Here is a 24,099-nt window from a genome sequence, read left to right on the forward strand (position 1 = left end):
CGAGCATTGAAGATGCCAAGTGAGATTTTGGCGAAACGTCTGCAGGATTCCAGTCGGATGCAAGATTTGCAGGATTCCAGTCGGATGCAGGATTCCAGTCGGAGTTCAACGAGCGAACAGATGATATCCCGGAATATAGTGTTATCATATATATATATATATATATATATATATATATATATATATATATATATATATATATATATATATATATATATATATATATATATATATATATATATATATATATATATATATATATATATATATATATATATATATATATATATATATATATATATATGCGAAAACACCAAACACACATTTAATTTTCAAAAAGTTAAAGTCCTACAAACAGAACCTAATACCAAAAAAGAGAACTTTATGAAAGTATAAAAATCCAAAAAAAAAAAAACAAAAATTCAATTAATTACAAAACCGATTCTAAAAACTTTAACAAAATATATCATTCAATTTTAAACTAACAAAATTAAATTATAAATATATATTAAAATATTCCCTGACAAATTATTTTTATTTTTAATATATTAACACAACGTCAAATGTCATTAATTGTTATATATGTCACCTATACAAAAAGAAGAATATTTTGAAAAAGATCGAAATTACGATCGAAACGTTAATAAATATTTAGAAGAATCACATTAATTGTTTTCGAGAGACTGAATACCCAAGAGAAATTGAAGAATATATATATATATATATATATATATATATATATATATATATATATATATATATATATATATATATATATATATATATATTTGTGTGTTTACATTGTCAAGAAAACAAATTTCAGGCATTAATAATAACTTCGATTGCTGTGACTGTGGAGTGAGAATAATAATTATCATTTTTGGTATTATTCTAATTTGTTTACATTGTCTGTATATACATTGTATGCTATTAGAAAGATATATTTATATATAATGACCGCTTAGGTATCACGTTTTTTGTCTTAACTTGAGTAATCTCGTTTTAATGGGTCCAGTGCCATTTACCATCCCGTGTTTTCAAATTTCAACTTTTTTACTTTAACATGCATTTTAAAATATAAAAATGGACCTAATAAGAAACTTACGAATGGCGAATTGGACTGGCTCGAGGGCGTATGAGCGTTAGTATCCGATATGGCCATCAGCGCCATGATCTTCTCTTTCAGTCTTGAGGGGCAATTCTCGAATATCACTAGGAACTCCTGGGTGAGTTGTTCTAAAAGTTCGGCGGTGACGCTCGGATCCACGTACGAGTACCATTCTTTTTTTTCATTCGACAATGGGATCTCCCAGTTGGACCACTTGCACGCGAGCAAAATGCAAAAACACGCTACCACCGTCGGCTTGTACTGGATGCACATAGTCGTTAGGTGCAAGCTAATAATAATGATGATAATAATAATAATAAATAGTAGTTATAATTAATTATTATTATTGCGAATTAAACAAGGTACTATTCTATGACTAAAGCTCCGAAAAGAAAAAAACACAAACAATTCAGATATAACAATAATTAACCAACACGATTAATGAAATATACCATAGATTAAGCGTTTAGTGGGACGCAAATATGTTGACGGACTGAGACAATGTTGCTAGTGCTGCACATGGCCGGGGATTTTTAACGAAAAGTAGTAAACAGAATAAAATTTGTATTTATTCGCGTCTTGTGCTAATATCTATAGTTCTTTCTTTGGCAATAGCATTATAGTTTATCAGAAATTTCCTTCTTTTAATGAGACAACGCTTTCGTCAATGTAAGTCAATTTTTAATCCTACTGCGTCCGCTTTGGCTTATCTTTTGTGAGACAGGTGACGTTTTGAAGGTGAAAACGAGTTTTTTGGATGGCCACTTTACTAAAAGCCAAAATGCCGTTATTTCACGTGTAATGTAAACAAATCGAGACGTGTTTCATAGGCGGGAGTATTTTTTTCTTGTTTTGCGTATTTAAACATTAATTATTGCAGATTACCAAAAAACGAATGTGGTTTGCATTTTATCTACAAATGTGCCAAATTTGTTTAATTTAACTATTTATCATGTAATTACGAACATGATGTTCCTCTAGGGAATTACATTTTCCCACCATACTCCAGACCCTACTTGTACTTTGCCTTAATGAATATTGCAATTTTGTGACTGAGTTTCTCAAATTCTTCTACACTATTTTGTTGCCAAACTGTTCAATAAGTTGCCGAATAATAGTACACAATTCAAATTAAAAATTAAAGTTTTATTTTATTAATTTGATAAAAAAATCTTTCTATACTATAAAAGATTCCCTATAGACAGTGAGATTAATACAATTAAATTAATCAAAAAATTATGACCTGTGACAATAATAATTTGTATTTGTATTTTGTAACTTAGTTTTATAACTACTGCAGGAAACACAGATAAATTCGATAGAACACTTGTTTACACGGGAGACAACCTATTTTGGAGGCACATTCTAGCATTACTCAATGCGCAAGTTAAAAAAGGAAAATTATAAAAGCTGTATATAGATTGGTATGATACAAAACGATGCGTTTAAGCATGAATGAAACGAAACTCAAACTGTTACGTAAAGAAATTAAGAGTTGAGAAATTTAAAAAATGGATGCTACAAATAATATATATATAATCACAATTCTAACAATAGAGCTGAAAATATAGGTGGAATAGGAGGTAAAACTTTGAACTGCTTTAATAAGTGGTTAACTTTATGTTTATATAAATAAATATAGGAGTTATTTGAGAGAAATAGGGGGTGGTGTACCCGAGGGTTCGATCTTGGGACCCACACTCTTTCTTATATATATTAACTCCTGGTCTTCAACAATCTCTGAATAGCAAAAATCTTTCAGATGTAAAAAAAATGGCTCAATGGATATACTTTACAACTCTGACAATTTGACCATAGGCAATAGTTCATTGAAATGCTGATGTAGTGAGGGGATCGGGTACCTGGGATAATAATTGAAAAACATTTTTAAAAAACGACTTACAACTAGGTTAAAACAATAGTTATTAAATGACAGTAACTGAAAAAAAATCGTTTTTTTTTTTACTCTACGCAAGTTTCTTTCTTAGTATGTGATATTATAGAATATTGTTTTAATGTTTTCATTTACTTACAAGTTTTCTCAGATATAAAATGACAACCTAATTATCGAGACTACTCGCAATCTATAAAATTAAAGTTTAGTATGTAACTTTGCAAGCCAGCTAGAATTGAACTTCAGTGGAGTTATACAGAAAATTAAAAAAAAAACACTTACATGCATATTACATAAATTTCAAATTAAAACCCCTAAGGTTCTAGAAACTTAATTATTAATAATGTAATGTAACTGCTGATTGTTAATATTTATAATCAAATGAACAAGAATAAAACATATTAATACATAAATTTAATTTATTAGAAGTTATTAGAGGATAGGCCTAGTACAAGAATTGTTTTTAACATTGTAAAGCCTGCCCCATAGAAGAACTGTACGAAATAGTGGAGGTGTTAGATTCAGATCACCTATTTTGCTATAGCTTATAAGTATGACAATATAAGTGTAAAGCAACACTAACAACAGTTAATCATACATAAGGCACAAGACAACAAACTAATAAATGCTACGAAAATAGAAAAAATATTAATCTTTAAACTTTTTTTTTTAATTAAGGAAACTAAGTAAGTGATTTCTTACAAATAAATATTATCGTTTAGACGCAGTGGCCTATCATTTTACTGCAAACATCACTCACCTATTGCTGGCCATAAAATACGAAGTCTGAGCCAGATCTTTACTCGCCCTGACTAAATGGCAACACCGTACCACGTGGGTGTGCGGATGGTCGATGGCGACGTCGAACCCCAACGTTTGCAGCAAAACATTTTCGTTAAACACCAAGTCTTGCGATTGGGCTATGTACCTAAAATTTTTACGGAGAAGTAGACATTTCGAACTTTCCACAAGCAGCCTTAAAACTAATGCGCAGTTGCCAAACTGTAGCGTTGATTGTAATGACGCTAGGTTATGGCATATTTTTTAAATAATTTTCAAAAAATCTTGGCACCGCGTGGCATGTAAGTGTTTTTTTTTAATCATTTATGGTCTAAATAAGCCTAGAGCAAAACATCAAAGACGCCATATTTTTTAGAAAGGCAAAAACAGTAACACATTCTGACTGACAATAAAAATCCGAGGACCATAAGAAAAAAAGGATAAACAAGTGACACGGAAAGGGACCAGCGTTACACAAAGGCTACTGTAGGTTAAAAATATGCGCTCCTAAATTATTTTTAGATGTCAGTACTGCTCGACCAAAATTCAAAGTCAAAAGACACAAAAAAATATATTGTTAATGACTTAAAAATAGGCAGGGTGTTCAACATAAAAGATCGTTTTTTTCGGATATTAACTAATAAACTGTCGGTATTAAAAATATTATACGCTTTGTATCAAAATTAACTAATAAATAAAAAGTCCATATTTCTCTGATAATGTTTTCTACATCCTTCAAGGAGGCAGGTGGGAGTGGATCTTTAAGTCAGCTATCATATAGAAGTTCTACCGGGTTAAGAGCAGGACTGCGTGGACGTGAGTCCAAAGTCTCTATATTCACCTCATTTAAATAGTTTTCTACTGAAAAAATGTACCTTTGGGATGTTTTTTGCTCACTTTGCAACCCTTGTAGGGGTGAGGGACTTTTAATATGTTAAATAGTACACCAAGAACTACACTCTATCAATTTTCAGCTTTAATGGAATTTGCTCCGGGTCCTATAATCTGGCTACTGAAAAAAGATGCATTGATTTGTTGACTGTGACAATCATTGAATATCAAACCATGTTCTACACATGCCAAAGACTTAAATTTAAGTAAAAATAATTCTAAAGGTTCAAGACAATTAAAAAATCATACAGAATGTCCAATATAAGGATGGGATTCAGAGAAATTTGGGAAAATATTGGATTTTCTATATTAGTCTATTAAGTCCAAAATACGGCAAACATGATCTTGAGATTAGTACATTATTAGCACACTTTTTAAAGAACATGATGACGTAAAGCGACACAGATTTTCGACTCTGGAGTGGTTTAAAAAATTAACACTAACACCTAAAAAATCTGGGAAACGAAACATTTAGAGACCTAGATTTAAAACTTTTCTTTTTTTGGCCCACGAAATTGTGATGAAAAAATGATGTTTTTTTTGTCACATTTTATTATTATCACTACTAACGGATATAAAACCGTAGAAACAGCTAATTTATGTGTAAAGGAAAGATTTTATATATGTTAACAAAAGCGGTACATAAATTTGTATCACATTTTCAAGTAAATCCAAAATAGTAAAAAAAATATTTTGAATTTGTATTGCCATTTTTGTTAATTCTATAGCACGTAGATTACATCGCAGAAAACATACATTGATATTGATTACGCTTTATTTTTTGAAAATATATACTGGTGCGTGAATGCACCACAGGTTTTATCTATGAAACAAAACTTTGTTATTGTAAGTCTAGACAAGTCAGCGCATGTAGAATAAACATCCAACATTTAGCGTGTTCTTTAGTATTAGTTTGTGCCTTGCGCAGTGAACGTTACACTTCGTAAAATGCATTTCCGAGGTAATTGATTCAAAATGAATTAGAGGCGGCTATGGAGGAGATCGTGATGGATGAGGACAATAACAATGAAAGTCGTAAGTATTATTTGGATTTACGTATTATTATGTATTGTAGCATTCTATTCCCGACATGGATACCTTGACTGACGAAGAAGATATGAACCCAACCAACCAAACCAACTGATATAGTTGGAACTTTCGAGTTACATACACCGAATGATACAGCTGTCCTTCGACAGTCCCGTAATTCATCAACTACTGAACCTGAATGGGACTCATCAAATGATGAAACCTTAGAATTCAAAAGAAGACGTATGCTTTCTGCAAACGACAGGCTTGCATCTACTGTCAAATGGAAGAAAGGTCAGATTGAGTACACTCACACCTATATCCGATGAATTTCGATCATGTGAGGAACTAAAAAATGGGCTTTCTGGAAAAATTGCGCTTGATATATATCAAGCGTAGTTTAATATTTTTATGTTTTTTGATGACGAAGTGGCTGATTTGATTTTACATCTTACATTGCTTTGCGACTTTTAAAAACTGATAGAACAATTACTCAAAGAAATCTTGCACCTGCCATAGATGAAGTGCGTTATGATAATCAAGGTCACCTCATGATTTTCCATGCTTATAAAGCCCGAAGGAGATGTAGAATCTGCCACAGCCACACAATTTACTTCATGCTGTGTAAAATATGACCAAAAATGAAACCGTTTTTTTTTTGTATCAAATCAGGTTCTATTTGGAAAACAATCTACTTTTAGTTGTTTTCTGTCGAATTTGAACTTTTTTTTGTATATTTATGTATGAATGTTACATCTTATGTGCACCAAAACATTATTTAATGTTTTTTTTCGTTTACGCACCAGTATTTGTTTGTATGTTTCGAGTTTTTATTTTTTTTTTGACAAATGTGTTTTATTCTTAAGTGCAACAAAATAAATAATTTCAGAGCAATACATATATATATATATATATATATATATATATATATATATATATATATATATATATATATATATATATATATATATATATATATATAATTTTCTTATTCTTGGGATAATATGGGCTAAAAGTGTTTTTTAGTTTAACAAGAAATCGAATTACCTCTCAGAGTTCAAGTCGATGTTATTGTCCCTGGAGTTTCTGCAAATGTTCGCGACTCTTATCACGTACTCCAACTTCCTCGGCTGTTCTTCGACTTTGGCGGCCAAGAAAAGGGCGGCGGCCGCCATCTGGTGCCACGGAAAGTTGGTAAACGAATGGAACACGTAGAAACGGTGCATATAGACGATCGCCGTGTTGATGCATAATTGCGATCTGAGCTATATGGTCAAGGAAAAACGAGGGAGGAAATAACGATGTTTGATCGATAACCGTGGAGATGCTAAAAAAAGTGCAAACAAATCCGCAACAATCTGCAGCATTATGTCTAGAAACGAACCCGGTGATCAATCGAGCCTGTTAGGTAGCAGCAACGACAATTAAAACCAAAATTAATAAATATAAAGACTAAATGAAAGGGTTTGCTTATGAGTCCGCATCTATTACTAAAATATAGCATCTTATTTATACCCAACACGCTCTAGAGAAGTCGTAATCAACAACCAGAAAAGAGAATAATATTACTTATCAAGATCTATTTTATTTAAAGGTTTTTTTCTGGATGCTCCGGTATTCCCAATTTTGAGAACATACATTAGGCAATTACTACTCCAAAAATTCAAAAGCTTTCGAATTTTATGACTTTTTTTCTCTCTTTTTAGAGTCACAACATTACAATTTGGTTTTCGCTGAGAACACTCTTTGGATAGTATAAATAATACTTAAACGCACTAGAGAAGTCGAAATGAACAAGACGAAAATAGAGCAATATTACGATCTAGGTCTGTCAGAAAAATCAGTTTTATTCAAAGGCTTTATAAGGTTTCCTAGTCAAAAAAAATTAACAGCTTTCGGATTTTATAATGTTTTTTGTCTCACTTTACAATCACAATATGACGATGTAGTTTTCGCTGGGAACACTCTTTCGATAGTAACAAAAGTACCAGTTATAATAATATAACACTTAATTTGAGAACTATGCTATAGGCATTTTAAAAAGTCTTGACTATAAAAAGCAAAGGGTCTGTTTGCTTAATAACACTCACTAAGACTTCTTGTCAGTACTAGTGGGAACACTCTTTGGGGAGTAACAAAAGTTCCAATTATATTAATCTAATGATGATATAACACTTAATTTGAAAAAATACTAAAGGCATTTTAACAAGTGGGAGTCCATTTGTATATGACTAAGATTTCTTGTCAGTACTAAGAGACAATTTTATATTGAATAATGTTTCAAATAAAAAATATATCCAGTTTACGCTTAGATTATCATTATGTGCAACTTGGCAATTGAGCCTGTCCTGTAAAATTGCGCCATGTATTATAGGTAAAATAATAGTGTTTTTTTAACAGGCTTTTTTTTGCAACGGTCATGTCGGTTTATCCTTAAATGTTCCTAAATAAGGGAAACATTTCTGTATCCCAATTTAGTTGATTAGGGAAAATGCAACATGTACCTTCCGATATGTATATTTTTTTTAATACTTAAGTCAATTTTTGGCAGTATTTCTGGTCTACAACTAGTAGACAAAATTATTAATTGTAACTTGTTAACATTTTTCTATGGGTTTAATTTAAAAATAATTTTTGTAATTTGGATTGTCAATAACATCAAAATTTTTAATATTTAAAAGGAGCTTAATAAAGTAGTCATTTGCCTTTACATAAAGGAAGCTGAATTTTTAACAATTTTACAAATGAAACTAGGAATTTTATCTCTTACAAATTTGTCGAAATTTGGAAAAAATTTGAAGATGCCATTACAATAAGTAATAGACTAATCAACTAATCATTAGGATCTAGATCTATAAAAAAATCGATTAAGTTTTATTTGAAAACTTTAAAGGGTTTTCTTGGTGCTCGTCTATTCCCAATTTACAAAAAAAATTAAAAGCTTTAGAATTTGCGGATGTCTTTTTCAATCTTCTTGGAGATTAAAAAAAGTATCAAATATTATATAATCATAATATAGGGTAGGTTTTCATTTGTGAACAACACTAAAAGTAGTAATAAAAAGTATTTTCCAGAGCGCTTTCCAGACTTCTTTTCAGTACTACTTGAGAGACGATTTTACTATGCAATTAATATGTTTTAAATAAAAAAAATATATCCAGTTTAAGATAACATTATCATTATATGCAACTTTATAATTCAACCTGGCCTGCAAAATTGTGTGTTACCAACTTGCGACATTAATCACCTTCATCTGGTACCGATAAAATGCCAGTAATTTTATTAATCCACATTATTTTTGCGTCAAGTCAATTTATCCTTAAATGATCCTAAATGAGGAAATCATTTAGTTGATTAGGGAAAATGCAACATGTGCCTTATCTCTTTCCCAAGTTACTGACCGAATTTTTAAAGGTATTTCTGGTCATTCTATTATTAATTGTAGCTCACAAAAACTGTTGTTAAACATTTTACTTAATATGTTTATTGGTTTCCTTTTAAAATAATTTTTGTGAATAAATTTCGATGGAAGCTATTCATTCGTCAATAACACCAAATTCTAAATACTTAAAAGGAGCATAATAAAGATAACCAAGGAATTTTTCACAATTTTAAAATTTGAAACTAAGGATTTTATACTTAGAAATTTACAAGAATTTGGAAAAAACGATTTTTCGTGGGCTCACAATTAATACAGTCCTCAACAACATCTACATGAACTAGTACAATCTAACCAAAGCCAGCAGTATTTTTTTCACACAAGTTTACACCATAAAAAAATATGTGAATTGATGTGCCCTGCCATTCGATGGAGTATAGAAATTAGATCAAAGTGGAATTCGGTAACTATAATGAATCTTATCTAAGTGGAAGAAAAAAAAATCAGTTAAAGGGAAAGACAACTACTTTCAGTATCCAAAACTTTAGATATTGTGAAAATGAGTTATTTCGCAACTATTATAATTTCTATGCTTAGATACACATAACTGCAAATTAAGTTTGCAGGAAACAAAATATAGATGCAGCATTAATGCTTACAGTTAGTTCAAGGCATGTAATCTTTCCAAAAGACCTTTATTTCAAGCTAACATGAACTTTGTTACTTTGGATCACCTAAAGTGGACAGAATTTTATTTAAAAAATGCCACGAAACTTTTGAAACTAAAAAAAAAAGAACAAAATGAAAATAAAAAGAAGAAAAATATAAACATCCAAAAGATAATTTATTTGTTTATTTTGTTATACTTTTACAATACTTTTTTTTCTATACAAACATTTGATAAATCAACCAATAAAATTGTTCCGAGAATATGACCACATGAACTTGGTGAAGTGTATAAAATAACCTAAAACAAAACGATTTTTTTTCTGAAATTAAAAGAAAAAATCGGTTTTATTAGTTTTATCTCGATCAGACGATCCGAAATCGGGGATTCCTTATCAAAAATACGTAAAGCAAAACATTCGGGGTCAAGGTTTGGTACTTGATCAATAGAGAAATTTTGGGAACGCAGCGGAGGTTATTAAAAATTGCGCAACTTTTCTGTTACCTTACAGGCTCAAATTACGGGGTTTCGCTACTGAAAATCAGTCTTAGACGAGACGATTTGAATGAGCATTTTGCATACAAAAATGCCAAATCCATCCAGAAAGGATACACTTTTAATCTTTGACCCATGTCCTGTATAAAGTTTGCAGCCTGTTGCCTGTACTGGAGCTCTTTGTATGCCTCGAATCCACATTTTCTCGACGGGGTATTTTCCAATTGTTCCTTCGTGAAGTACCATTTCTCGCTGTTACCTGCGTTAGCCATTGACACTCCACACGACACGATAAATAGGAAAATTCAGCGAACCAGATGGCGCCAACCGAATTGGAAATCATTGAAAAGTGAAATTTTTTTATCGAATCATATTCCTTCGGTTAAGAACCATTACATATACCTAATACGAAATGTTAAGTCAACTGATATTTGCCATTTTGCATTGGAGATCGCACGATTTTATAACGTTTCGCGAGTTTGGGATTTCCGAGAACTGTGTGCTTCTACGTATCAGCTTAGTTTTCTCAAATAAGTGAAATTAAACGCAAAAAACCTTCCCTTTTCGTCGCCGTTATGCTAATTTTTACAACTGAACGGATTTTATGCGGTAAGATGACTATTATTTTATAAATTTCAGAAATACATACAGAAGTCGTAGAATTTGATGTTAATCACAATTCGATGGCCGACCAACCACGTTAGACAATACAATTGCACTACGTACACAACATTTTTTACACACTCAAGGTAAGTAAATATTTGATACGCTTAAAATAATATTGCGATTTTGCATTAAATGTGAGCTAGTTATCGAATTAAACTATCAAACAAAATATTACAACAAACACTCGACTGACCCAAAACAATGGAACCCGATGACACATTCCGGAAACGCGCATTGTCATTTGTTATTGGCTGGCCGTTTTAAAAATTACCCGGGAAACCTCCGACGCGCGCAACCATTGGCTCTTCGGACGACGATCACATGCCCTACACCAATGTTTTCAACCATTTTCAAAACAAACGCAGTATTAGATTAGCTGTGGGAATTTTTATCCTTCTGTGCTGTTAATTTTCGATATAAATTTACTCAAATATTAGAATGGAACACGAACAGGTTATCTCTAAAGTGCAGGCGTCCTCGGCGCAGGATGCGGTAGCAGTATTGCGCGCGGAAATTATTATGGAACTGCAGAATAAGCAGAAATGCTCATACGGTTCTTACGAATGTACCCAATTGTCCATCGAGGGATATAAGTACTGTCTGAAACATATTTTAAGTGATAAGAATGCTCCGTTTAAACAGTGCACCTACATTTACCAGAGCAGTGGGAAGAGGTGTCATTTGCCAGCTCCCAAAGGTGACAAAAAAGAATATGGGTACTTATAATAATTCGTCGTAAATGTAACAATTATTTGAACGTATTATTTTAGATATTGTAGTGAACATGCCCTAAAATCTACCCTTTTGAGGAACAGACAGAATTCAAAGTGTCCGTCTGCTCCCTCTGCAGAACACATTTTGCATTCTCTTGCTCATTATGTCAAAAGGGCTAGAAGCAAAAATGTATCTTCCTCGAGTTTTATGGACGAATCCGAAAGAAATTCTCAGGATGAAATTGGAGAACTGAAAGCTACTAAATGTGTAGACCCGTTCAGTAAGTTGCTTTTATCTGAAACCAGTGGAGCCATGTAGTTTCACTAGTACTATATGTATTTCTTTTCCTTTTATTTATTATTGGTCTTAGCAGTAACTAGTAATTAAAAAATGGATAACATTTCACCCTTCAAAGGGATAATATAGAAAAAATGTTTCCATTTTTAAAAAACTATTGAAAAACCAGAAAACAACGATAATGTACTAGGGTCACTTGAAAAGTTTCTGACCTCACTGTGAAGATGAAGTTTTTAGTTAGTAAAAGTTAATGATCAAACTTGTGCACCTCTTCATAGAGAGTCGTTTTTCTTGACAATGGAAGAAAGTTAGCATAGAGCTGTTATAAAAAATTTGTCTTTGAAAGATAAAGATTGCACCATCATTTACCACCGTGAAATTTTGCGCAGCTGAATTTAAATGTATCCGTAAGAGCTTAGGATATGATGAACATTCAGAAAGTTCAAAAATTGTAACTACAGATGATAATATTTCTAAAGTTCTTCAAATGGTGTTAAATGACAGTCGAAGTAAAGTGAGGTTATGAAAATGTCTGGAGAAAGTGTTCTCTATATTTTAAATCAAGGTTTAGACATGACAAAGCTGAATGACAAGAATCAATATTTTCTCTGTTAGCGCAGTTTAGGCGCAATAAACTTGAGTTTTGGCGCCGATTAATTGCTCTAAACGAAACTTGGATACACCATCAAAAATACTGCCAAGACTGCAGACTGCAAAGGGGAACTGACTTCGAAAAAAGCAAAAACTGTTTTTTCCGCTGAAACCAAGAAAATCTAGGAATTACTGTTTGAAATGCTTGACCATCCGCTTTGCTCACCAAATCTAGTCCCAAGGGACTTCTTTTTGTTCCCTCATCTGAAAACTGCGCTCGGAGGACAAAGATTTTCCTCATATCAGGAGGCAATCACCTTTCTGAACAATTATGTTATCTAGAAGAAGGCTGGGTACTATTTGGATGGATTAGAGAGATCGAAGCATCGCTGGAAGAGTGTTTAGAGTTACAAGGAGACTATTAGGAAAGAAACAATTGAGAAAGAATGCCTTGCATCATTTTTAAGTCGGAAACTTTTCAAGTGACCTTCGTGTATATTATAATACAAAAGCGAGATCCAACAATGTGAACCCAAAAGGAAGTAGACTCCAGAAAAAGAAAAATAATTGAGACGAGAACCATATAAAATTTAATTATTCTATTTTTTTTGACCCAAGTGTTAATGATGCTAGAAATATGGTTGTTCCCTTAGCAGTTTTAGTTTTATATCTACGGAAATTTCTTACCCTTGTATTTTTCTTTGTTATTTTGAAATTTTAAATTTTAAAACATGAGGACGAAGAAAGATAAAGAAAAGAAAGGACCTGATAAAAAAACAAGTTCTTTTAAACAAACTGGCCTTTATGTCTTTTTGTTAAAATCTGTTTTGTTAATTTGTTTTTTTTATTTTTTGTGGTACCCTTTTTTTTAGTAAGTGATTTTATAATAACAATAATCTGTGTTTATTCAGTAGACAATATAGTTCACATTCAAAGTACATCTACAAAAATAAAATAAAATGAAAATTCTACCTAAAATCTTTAAGTAGTACGGGAACACATTTCATAAGTTTACCCTGCAGAAAGTTACTAGTGAAGCTAATAAAAATTTCTAATAATAATAATAATAATAACAAATAATAATTTATATAAAAAAATAATATAAAATTTTAAAGCAAACAAATATTACTTTAAATTTGACATTGAAAACAAACAAATCCTGAATTTTTCATGTTTGGCATTCTTTTTTTTTATATATATTATATATTTTTTCTAATTCGTTATCTTTATGCATTTAACGTTTATTAAGTTATTGAATGCTTGGAGGCTCACAGGTGGAATACATTTTTCACAGAATGGATAGTACTCCTATGAGTAAACCGCTCTCTCAGCAAAGTGGGTGAATGGAGGTTATGGATAATTTTCATAACTTCTAAGAAGTTATAATAAAAATGGCCTGTAAAAATTTGTAAGATCTTATACAATAAGATTTTAATGTTTTAAATTTATTTAAGTTTTCATAATGATAAGGTCTGGTAAACATTATGCTTTAGTCTAATATACATCTTCCTTTTTCTTATAAGAAGTTGATGACTAGAAATTATCTATTGTAGAAGATCTCGATGCGAGCGCCATACACAACGCCCAGTGTAACGAAGTGCTGGACTTGTGCAGTGATTCGGAGAGCGATGTAGAGGCATCTACTTGCGCGACCGTTTGGCACGATGCAAACGCCGATAGTTCTGATAATGAAAGCATAGATTCTGAAGAGGAGGATGTCCTAAAGTGAGTATTCGAAAATTAGTTAAAATTAAAAATGAGGTAAAATTTTTAGACACGCAAACGTGTACACGGCCGAAGAAATCTCCCTGCTCACCCGCGACAAGTTGGTCCGGTTGCAATCCTTGTACATAGAACAGTATCGATACTTGCAGTATCTGCTGAAGGAAAAAAGGAGGAAGTACATCCACTCCTTAAAGAGGGAAAAGGAAACCTGTTGTGAGTTGCGAAACCAATCGAATTATTATTATCGAAGGGTGACGCTATATAATTAGTTTTATTGATAATTCCAGGCAATATTTTTAATCAAGTCCACGACAATCCGAAAGAGCAGAGACTTTACAAAAAACTGAAACAATACAACAAATATCACCGGACGTACGGAGAGGAGGCAATACTCAGCAAGAAACTGCACGATTTACGTGCGAAAGTAAGTAAAACATCTTCGATTATTTTCTGAAGATTGCAATATCGTATATATTAAAGGGGGGGCAGAAACTATGTTCTTATGGGGAAATATTTATGTTTCGTATTTCCTTTTATTCGATACTTCATAATAAGAGAAACTGAGCTATATAAAATAAAGGTATACCAAGTGGCTATTAAAAGTACACAAGATCTTGGTAAAAAAAAAAAAAGTTTTTGTCTGTTCTCTGTTCCCGCGTGTCGGACCTTCGAGAACTCCTCAAAGTCCGATTACATTTTGAAGCTCGTAGTTCCAAGCTTCAAATTTTCCTCCATACTAATACTAGGCGATGCGCAGTGGCTTGCAAAGTATGCAGCCGATCAGACATCGGCGGCCATTTTGTCGGCTATTATTGATTTTTGTTCGGACAAGTTGCTATGGCGTAAAGTAACTGTTCGAAATTTCGAAGTCGTCAAGTATTTTTTTAAAAATTTTGAAAATGTTTTTCTCGGGACTGAAAAAAAAAAACGATTTTCCCGAAAACGGTAATTTGGATCGAAAAAATTCTTGAACCAGAAGACGCGCGAGATTCCGGAAAATAACTCAAAAATATAGCTTAGCCAAAAACACACAGGGTGTCCTAGGTGTGGGCAAAAAACTGAACATTGATCATTGGTTGTAACTGACAAACTGTGCGAAACGAGGCCGTTGGGTTTTATCGTCCGTTTAGGCAGCGTCGAGACCTACAATTTTTGCATATATCGTTTTTGTATATCATACAGGTTGTGCGATAAATGAGCTAGAATGCGATTGGTTGGAATTAAACATTCCCCGGTAACTCAACCGTTGACCTTATTGGGTGCTCGTAAAATATTGATTGGTTTGTGATAGCGCGGCAGAATGTTCAAATAATATATTTAATGAAAGCGCAGTTAGACAATAGGAAGGACTATAAGACAGGCCGATAAAACAACCATATACTGTCAATAGTTTTGTCAACTCAACTTATTTTTACCTATTGTTTCTCTCAATAATATCTAAATGACTTTTAATATACATTTCATTTATAAACAAAATAAATTGCTGTTTTAAAAGTGTAGAAAATTAATGAAATTATTGATTGATCAAATCCATAAGATAGGTGATTAACTTATATTCATTACTTTTTCTTTTTTCTGTGAATTCGATTTATTTTCTATTATTTTTGTTTACATATATAAAAAAAATGAATTTTATTTACCTAGTTTTACGTGACTTCACTCTTTTCTAAAGATTATATAATTTATGTTCAAAAAAATAAAAGAATCGCTTTAATCGTAAGAGAGTATAAGAGATAATATCCGTAAGGAAGGATTCCCGATAAAACAATTTTTGGAAATAAGATTTGAAAGAGTCGCTAACACGACAATAATAATAAAAATAAGAAAATGTTACACTGTCAATTATTCCAGAACTATAAATTGCCGACACCCTTACACAAAGTCACCTTAATTTTTCAGGTCAAATTCGATAAGATTATCAAAATAGTAAAAAAATGAAAGTTAGAAAAAAATCGCTTTTTGTATTTTTTGTAATTTTATTTTTGTACCTCATTTTTGCTCGACCCGTATTAATTTATATTCAAAATATCAATATATGACATTAGGCCCTTTCCACAGGGAAACGTCATTTTTGACATATAATTCAAGCACTTCTTGACAAAATCAAAAAACTTTCGTTTGTCAGGAGGACATCTCGCAACAGACCCTTTTGAATGAATTGAATAGCGTATAAATCTTAAATAGAATCGAACTTGCTGCTCATTTTTTTAAAATTGGTGAATCAGTTTTCAAAATTTTTGCAAATTGACATTTTGCAACAAGGCTCTTTACTGTTTAGTAGGTTGTCGCCTCATTTCTGAAAAAAAATATTCTTGGATGGCATCAAAGTAAAATCGATAGAGTTTTTGGAGATATATTGAAACCATCTTGTATGTTCAACATCAATATTATTGTGCAAATTTATTTGTTCGCCAAGGATGAGGCACTTTTCTTCGTAAAGTTAAGAATTCAAATTTTTCTCAATTGATAAGAGTTTCGGAGGACGCACTGTATATTTCCCAATATTTCCTCGCATTTCCTCATGTAAGGTGGTTTCCCTCCCGCACTTAGATCAGCTTGTCAGTTCCAAACTCCTTTGAAACCTTTTATTTTCGTTTATGTTAGTTTCTGTTCTATAATGTTATTGTCTTAGATTTCTGATGGTTTGACCGTAAAAAGCAGCGGTCATTCGAAGTGTATCTTCACCGAAGGCGGGGTGAAATGTGTGGGCAAATCGATACCGATGGCCAAGCATTGTCGCAAGCATATATTAGAGGTAACCGCAACTCGATTTTCGAAACAAATATAGCTGATCGTCGTAAAATCCGTAGGACCAAAGTCAGGTATTGTTCAAATCGTGCGGGAAAATGAACGGAGACGTCGAATGTACGACGCCGGTCGAGGCAATATTCGATGACAGCACTTGCCACCTTCACATGGACGTACCGCCCATAAGGTCGTATAACCAACCAAGGGTGAGTTTAATGCGTTACATTGTTGTAATATATCACGTGACTTTCTCATATTATAAGTTAATATAGACCGGGCGTTCCCTTAAGGGTAACGAGATACATGAAATTTGAAAAAATTTGAAAAACTGTTGACCATAACTAAAGTGAGTTTGTATCTCTAAAAGAAACTCGACGCGTGCCAATAAACTTGGAGTCGTAAAAAAAGCTTTTCGTGAGCTATCGATCTTGGTGTATGAGTGACGCGATTGCTTCCCGTACCTAACAATCGCAAAAAAAAAATTAAAGAGAAAAGGTAAAAATATGACTTTTTTATATCATTAAATAGTCAAATAAGTGCCAACAACCTGATGAAAATCGCATCTCACGCCTTTATCCTAACCTAAAATATGCATCAGAAACTTAAAGCTATAAAAAAGTTGGATTTTGAGATAAAGTCTTTATTATTGTTTTTACAATGCCTTCGAAGGGCACCAAATTACACTGTAGCCGGCACATTTCTACGTTTTGACATGTTTTCAATAATTTTTTTATTACCACTTGTTGGTATTAAAAAATAGTCAAATAACCAAAACTAATCAATGGTTGAAGACTAACTAACCAATTTGATTAATTGAATCGTCAAAAAAATTAAATCGGTATTGAAATATACTTAGTACATTTGAAAATTTTATATCACGTACATTTTCAAAATAATATATATACAGAAAATCCCAATTTTGAAAGTGACCTAAGTCCACTGCGGCTCAAAATGTTGAAAACAGTGATGAAGGTTTTGATATTAAATTGAAATTTAAAGAATAATATTTAATTTAACAGAGGAAGAGGAAGTAATTGAGAATGGGAATTTACAAAACAGCGCCTTCAAAAAAGGATTCAGAGAACATAGAAGTGGTACTTATATTCAGTAATTCGTAAAGTTAAACGGAATTCAGGGAAAAGATACGATACACAGTCGAGAAAAATTATTCCTGCCAAAGTTTTTCAAAATGAAGATTGCCAATGCCGAAAAGACTGCTTGAAAAATTTAAATGAAACAGAAAGAAAACGTATTTTCGAAATGTTTCGGAACTTAGGAGACTTTAATAAGCAAAATATTTTGCTATACGAAGCGACCGGACGCAGTGTTGGAAAAAGAAGAGGTCAGAGAAATGGGAAAGGTTCATGTAGAAATGAGAGTTTTATGTATTGGTTAAATTCTAAAACAGGCAAAGTTGCAAAAAATTCTTTTTAGATACTTTTCAAATAAGCAAAGATTTACTTGGGCGTTTACTTGGATTGTTGAGAAAAATATGTGATGAAGCAAATATGATTGTTCAAAATCATATTAACAGTTTTCCGAAATTTGAATCCCATTATACTGGGAACCATATTCCCGACAGAAAATATCTTCATCCTGAACTGACTATAAAAAAAATGTTTAATTCTTATGAGCTTCACTGTGAAGAAAATAATTTTAAAACAGTTAATGAATGGACTTATAGAAAAATATTCAAAAAGGATTCATCTAAATTTCCACCAACCACGCAAAGACACATGTCAAAGATGTGATCTATTAAACATTAAAGTCAAAGCATCAGAAAACCACGAAGAACAGAAAAAACATATGGAAGAACATGATATTCATTTGAGCTAGCAGAATAGGCTAGAAATGTGTTAAAACAAGATCAATTCGATTTACAGAAAGCTTTACCATTCTCAAAGTTAACTACTTCAATAGCTTATTATAAATGTAACATATTTTAAATTTAGGCATACACAATTTCCACAAAGATAATGTTTACATGTACGTTTGGGATGAAACAAAAGCTTCTAGAGGTTTCCAAGAAGTGGCTTCATGCCTCTTGCGACACCTAAAAACCCTGAAAAGTGAAAAACACATCATTGCATATAGTGACATGTGTGGAGGACAAAACAGAAACATCAAAATATCTTTAATGTGGTTAAACATTCTATCGATGGGAAGTGATGTGGAAATCATAGACCACAAATTTCTAATATCATTCATTTTTTCCTAACAAAGATTTTGGCTTTCTAGGAATGTCGTTAAAAAGAAATCAGTTATTGTATGTGCCACAAGATTATTATAATATAATTAAAAAATGTAGAAATGGTAATACTTTCATACGAAATGAAATGAAACAAGAGGGATTTTATATCAACAAGACTCTTGGAAGAAGCAGTTTACAAAAGATCCAAAAATATCAACGGAGAAAAAATAAACTGGCTTCAAATATGCTGGATGCGATTTTTAAGAAGTGAACCATATAAAATTTTATACAAAATAGCCTTGGATGAGAACGTAGAATTTAAAATTCTTGATTTATTATCACGTCATGGTAGAGCTAAAAAATTTGGGAGTATTGTATTGCTATCGTTATATAAAAGTATAAGAAGTATCACATCACTAAAATACCGACATATAATGGACTTCTTGCGGTATATACCTCCCGAACACCATAACTACTTCAAATCACTCCCGCATACTGAGAATGTTAACGAATAACTTGTTACTAAATTTATTTCTATTATATAAAAATATAATTTAAATGTTTTTTTTCTCTTTTTCAAGCTATATTTGTAACAAAACATTTTTTTTATTTTAAAAGTGACCCAAGGCCATTTAAGGTAAGCAAGGTCATACTTTACACTTAATAAGAGTGACTTTTTAATAGTATGTATAAAATTAAATCCCTTAAATGCGATTTGACATTGCAATTTTTAACGAAAAAGTGATAAATTCAATTTTTTCTTTTTGAGCGTTCTTATTCTTTTATTCATATGTTAGGATAGGATACAGATATTGAGATGCGGTTTTCACTGTATTGGTTAGTTATATCGTTGCATTTATTCTTTTTTTTTACTCCCCTCTGTAAAATACCTAATTACCCACCAATCTAGCGTGCGGGAAGCGTTACTTTACCACGTCAGTTTCGTTTCCCATGAATCCAAGCCACTTCGGATATTTCCGGGATTTTACCGCACGGGTATGGGAGCAATCGAATGTTTTCGGAGATATTTCCCACGCTTTGAATTTTGTCGTTTGTCAATTCTGACAGTCATGTCAGTGAATGTTTTCGTGTTGTTTTGCGAAAATGTACCCAAAAACCAACGGTCGTAGAAAAAGTATAGCAACGAATTCGGTAACCTTTTAACTCACTCGTTTATTAAAAACTCGCTCCGCTCCTGTCAAATAAATTCGTGAGTCAAATGCCGTTTAACGCACTTGTTGCGTAATATACTATGTATCGAAAAACTAACGGTCGTAGAAAAAGTATAGTATGCAACACGTTTGGTAAACTTTTTAAGTCACTCGTTTATTAAACACTCGCTCCGCTCGTGTCAAATAAGCTCCGTTTGCCTAATATACTATTTTCAGGGGGTTAAAAACGCCACTTGGTGCAAAGTAACCAACGGCAATCGCGACACTCATAGTGTAGTCTATCTCAATCTTCATCGTGTTGAATTTGGAGGAATCCTCCCCAATAAAACTCTAACGGTGAGCCAGGTATATTTCTTTCTTTCTGATAAGTTTCTTGAGTGTCGTGCCTTGAAAAAGTTACTTTGCGAGAATATAACAATATCTCGTCGAAATCATTTGTCGCTTGACGCAAAAGATTCAGATTCAAGAACAGGCTGTTTAACCCCATAGAAATTTGTGGAACTCAGTAAAATAAAAGGCCAGAGCCGAAAATGTTACCCCTACCTTAAGGTCTACTCTTATAAATTTGATAAAAAATATAATTAATAACATACCATTTAAGAACTGGAAAAGTTCAGTTCAGCACATTATAAAAATCGAAGACTATTACATTTCCAAACAAAACAACATAAATCCTATTATAATTAGTGACGACTCTGATAGTGAATTGGATTTAGACATTTGGAATAAAAATTTAATTATGTATAGATATTCCTAGCTATGAGTTGATTGTATATATTTAATGTCATTGTTTTTTCTTAGTCAATTTAATAAGGTTATACCTATGTAAGTAAACAAAAGAAATTATATTTTGTTCCAAACGCTTTGAGAGTCCGTCAATAATCTGGCCTTTAATACCTACTGGTCACTAATATTATTGCTATCGGGCGAGCAAAAGCCAGCATGATGAAGAGTGAGACAGACTATACCACTAATAGCCTTTTCAACGACTACAAGTTTATCAAAATGCGTGAAGCATTTTGCAGCAATAGAGCAAAAAGTATTAAACAAAAAAGATTCGAACTTGTCTTTAAAATAGCACTCATTCTAACTATGGTTAACATTAGAAATTTCTGGTAGAAACCCAGTTTAAAAAATATATTTCAAATTTCTATGACCATCTATGACATCCGGTATATATACATCCAGCTAATAAGCCATTTGGCGTGGTAGTAGGCGCCTCAAATTAAGTGAATTAAAATTTTGTTTTCCCGTCAGACTTCCCAAGGATATAAAACGTTGGTAAGTGTTGAACGAAAAATAAAAAATTCTTCACCCATTGACAGTTTTGCACTGACAATGACTTCGTGAAGTAAAAGGAATGAAACCACGCCACTGCAATCTATTTTGAAATTTGTTCCACTTTTCTCCGGCAGTTAATTCAACTCTATTCTAGTCTATTTTTGAAAAGCCAAAAAAGTCTTGATTAGTGTATTAATTACGCCGTTTGAAACAGACTTCTGTAATTATTTCTTTGGGGTAATCAGAGACAAATGTTTAAATAAATGCACATCATCGGTGTATATTATGTAGGTTTTTTATAAACAAAAAAGCGAACATATTGAATATTGTATTAAACAAGGAAAATAAAAATAGTGTATATAAGAATTAATATTTGGTCATTGAAGCCTTGTTTCTTGATCACTCAATTCATTAGAATTTTGAGGCAAAAATTACATTATTATGTTAAAACCAGGCCTTAATAGCATTTTCTCTTTCTAAATAAATACACATATTGACAGAAAAACGTCCGAATTTAAAAGTGGGGTCGCTAGTATAGAAAAGTTCTTTCATTATTGACTACCATTAATACGAGGGCCTTTCTTCTTTTGTCAATTTAATGCAATTAAACGCGCGATTTCAAAGGGACGATATCTCAAGTAGTCCAGAAGCATCGGTAAAAACTAGGCCTTTTTAAATGTTTGACTCTTAGGCGCTATCGATAATTGACACCGTGGTGTTTTAAAATTTAATGCTAAAGATAAAAAACGATTATTTACACCATGACAAATTAGGTGTACCGGTTTTTAGTGAACTAAACTGATACATCTAGAGCCTGAGTGATAAAAAACTTACATTATGCTTGACACAAATAGCGTTTTATTGGTTTATAACATATACCAGGGATTTTGTAGAGACCGTTCCAGACGTTACTGTAATACTATTTACAAATCTTGGATTCTTCCTAGTAATGAATTGAACTTGCTGACATGTGACCAGAGCCGAAACTGGTTTGCATTTTACATTTTTTTCTCAGCCCTTTGTTGCGTCCCATTGATGGGCACACGCATCTTTCCTAGCGATATTTTTGGTTCCGACTCATCTAATCAGTCATCGGAGACAATGTTAATGTCCCTACTTTAGCTCCGCACCTCTCAAATGTCAATCAGCAGTTCAGAGTATAATACGAGCTAGTTCAGTTAGGTTCTGAAAGAACAAACGCACAAGAAGAATCCAGAACATAACCTAACAGAACAAAGGAATAAAAAATAGATTAATATGTATATACCACAGAAAAAACATTAAATCACAAAAGAATTTCAGTTTATAATTAAAATGTTCGTTGATTCAAATTTGAAAAGATTGTGGCAATTTTAAATTAAATAAAAATTTAAATTTGCGATTGACGTTAGTACCTTTTTTGGCATTCTAAATATTTCCATGACGTAGGGAGGAGATAGTGCCCACAAAGTAAGTTGATTCGAATAACTCAGAACTCACCATTTTACGAAGTTGACGAAAGAGGAATTGGGCGTTTGAAAAGATTTTTGCTTAGCCACATGTTACTTGACACCAATAAACTATTTGCTTTTCTTTTATTGTCTTCTTTTGAGCTAGTAAATGTTGTGTCGTTATTTATGTACATAATAAAAAGGAGGGCTCCAAAAATGGGGCCTTGAGGCATTCTATTGTCTGTGGTTTGTTGGTTAAATGGCACTTAAAAAGTCTAAGTGAAGCACAGCAGTTCTTAGAACCTATTACTAAGTTGACAGAAAATAGAATACTAGTTCTATTTCCAGAATAAATTAACATGAGGCAACTTCATTGACCAATTGTCAGCGTAAAACTGGTATAAGAATTTTTAATTTGAATATTTCAGTATTTTTTAGGCGGTATTTCGAGGGGCGTGGCCGTTTACACAGACAGCACACTCATCTAGTTTATATTGATTCTTTACAGAACGCTTGTTCCTTGCAGAAGGAATCGGAGTCGGACGCCGACGACACTATCGAGCTGCCGCCATATTACGCGATGCCAAAAACCGAGAACGTCAAGAGCGAACTGATCGACTACTCTCTCACTCCGGAACTTCCCAAGATGGAAACCCTACCTTCTATATTGTTCGAGGAGACCACCGAGAGTATCCCGTCGGAGTTGTCCGATTTTTCGAAGAACTTCGAAGAGGACAAAACTCTGGACGACGAAGATTTGGAAATAAATGTCACTTCGAGATCCGTATCGGAAACGTTCATGGATCAGGGAAAGAGCGTTCCGGACGAATCGATAAGCGACGATCGGCAGGTAAAAGGAACTGTTTTAAACGAAAAAGAAGGTAATATCGATGTGGAGGATCAAAGCGACGAGAAAGACAATATAATTAACGAAAATATCGAAGACATGGAATTGACTTCGAATCAAGATCCCAAATCGAACGATGCGACAACTAACGAGGAAAATATGAAGGAAATTTAGGTTGCGCTATAGTTTTTAGA

The 24,099-nt window shown here is 32.6% G+C and overlaps 2 protein-coding genes across 10 annotated transcripts in view; one reads left to right on the forward strand and one right to left on the reverse strand.

The window, feature by feature from the left end:
• Window positions 1-10,519, reverse strand: part of LOC132704488 (cyclin-T) — a 30,617-nt gene extending 20,098 nt beyond the window's left edge. For all 3 annotated transcript variants that reach the window (XM_060674521.1, XM_060674506.1, XM_060674514.1), the window contains exons 1-4: window positions 10,361-10,519; window positions 6,750-6,962; window positions 3,763-3,930; window positions 1,106-1,397 (exon numbers count right to left, since the gene is read on the reverse strand). In XM_060674521.1, coding sequence (XP_060530504.1) covers window positions 1,106-1,397; window positions 3,763-3,930; window positions 6,750-6,962; window positions 10,361-10,515 — 828 coding nt within the window. In that variant the 5' untranslated portion in view covers window positions 10,516-10,519. The remainder of the gene's footprint in view (window positions 1-1,105; window positions 1,398-3,762; window positions 3,931-6,749; window positions 6,963-10,360) is intronic.
• Window positions 10,520-10,803: 284 nt separating this feature from the next.
• On the forward strand, window positions 10,804-24,079 carry LOC132704508 (KAT8 regulatory NSL complex subunit 2). 7 transcript variants are annotated; one of them, XM_060674531.1, is made up of 11 exons: window positions 10,804-10,852; window positions 10,904-10,992; window positions 11,347-11,625; window positions 11,680-11,903; window positions 14,065-14,236; window positions 14,286-14,449; window positions 14,524-14,660; window positions 16,869-16,991; window positions 17,047-17,190; window positions 21,605-21,628; window positions 23,585-24,079. In XM_060674531.1, the coding sequence occupies exons 2-11, from the start codon at window positions 10,910-10,912 to the stop codon at window positions 24,077-24,079; spliced, it is 1,845 nt and encodes a 614-aa protein (XP_060530514.1). In that variant the 5' UTR covers window positions 10,804-10,852; window positions 10,904-10,909. The 7 variants fall into 7 exon arrangements, with proteins under 7 accessions (XP_060530514.1, XP_060530557.1, XP_060530566.1 ...); XM_060674574.1 differs by having other exon boundaries at window positions 11,376-11,625; XM_060674583.1 differs by having other exon boundaries at window positions 11,381-11,625.
• The last annotated feature ends 20 nt before the right edge of the window (window positions 24,080-24,099 follow it).

This window comes from Cylas formicarius, unplaced genomic scaffold, assembly GCF_029955315.1.
Source record: "Cylas formicarius isolate icCylForm1 unplaced genomic scaffold, icCylForm1.1 PGA_scaffold_10__41_contigs__length_53128322, whole genome shotgun sequence".
Classification (NCBI taxonomy): domain Eukaryota; kingdom Metazoa; phylum Arthropoda; class Insecta; order Coleoptera; family Brentidae; genus Cylas; species Cylas formicarius.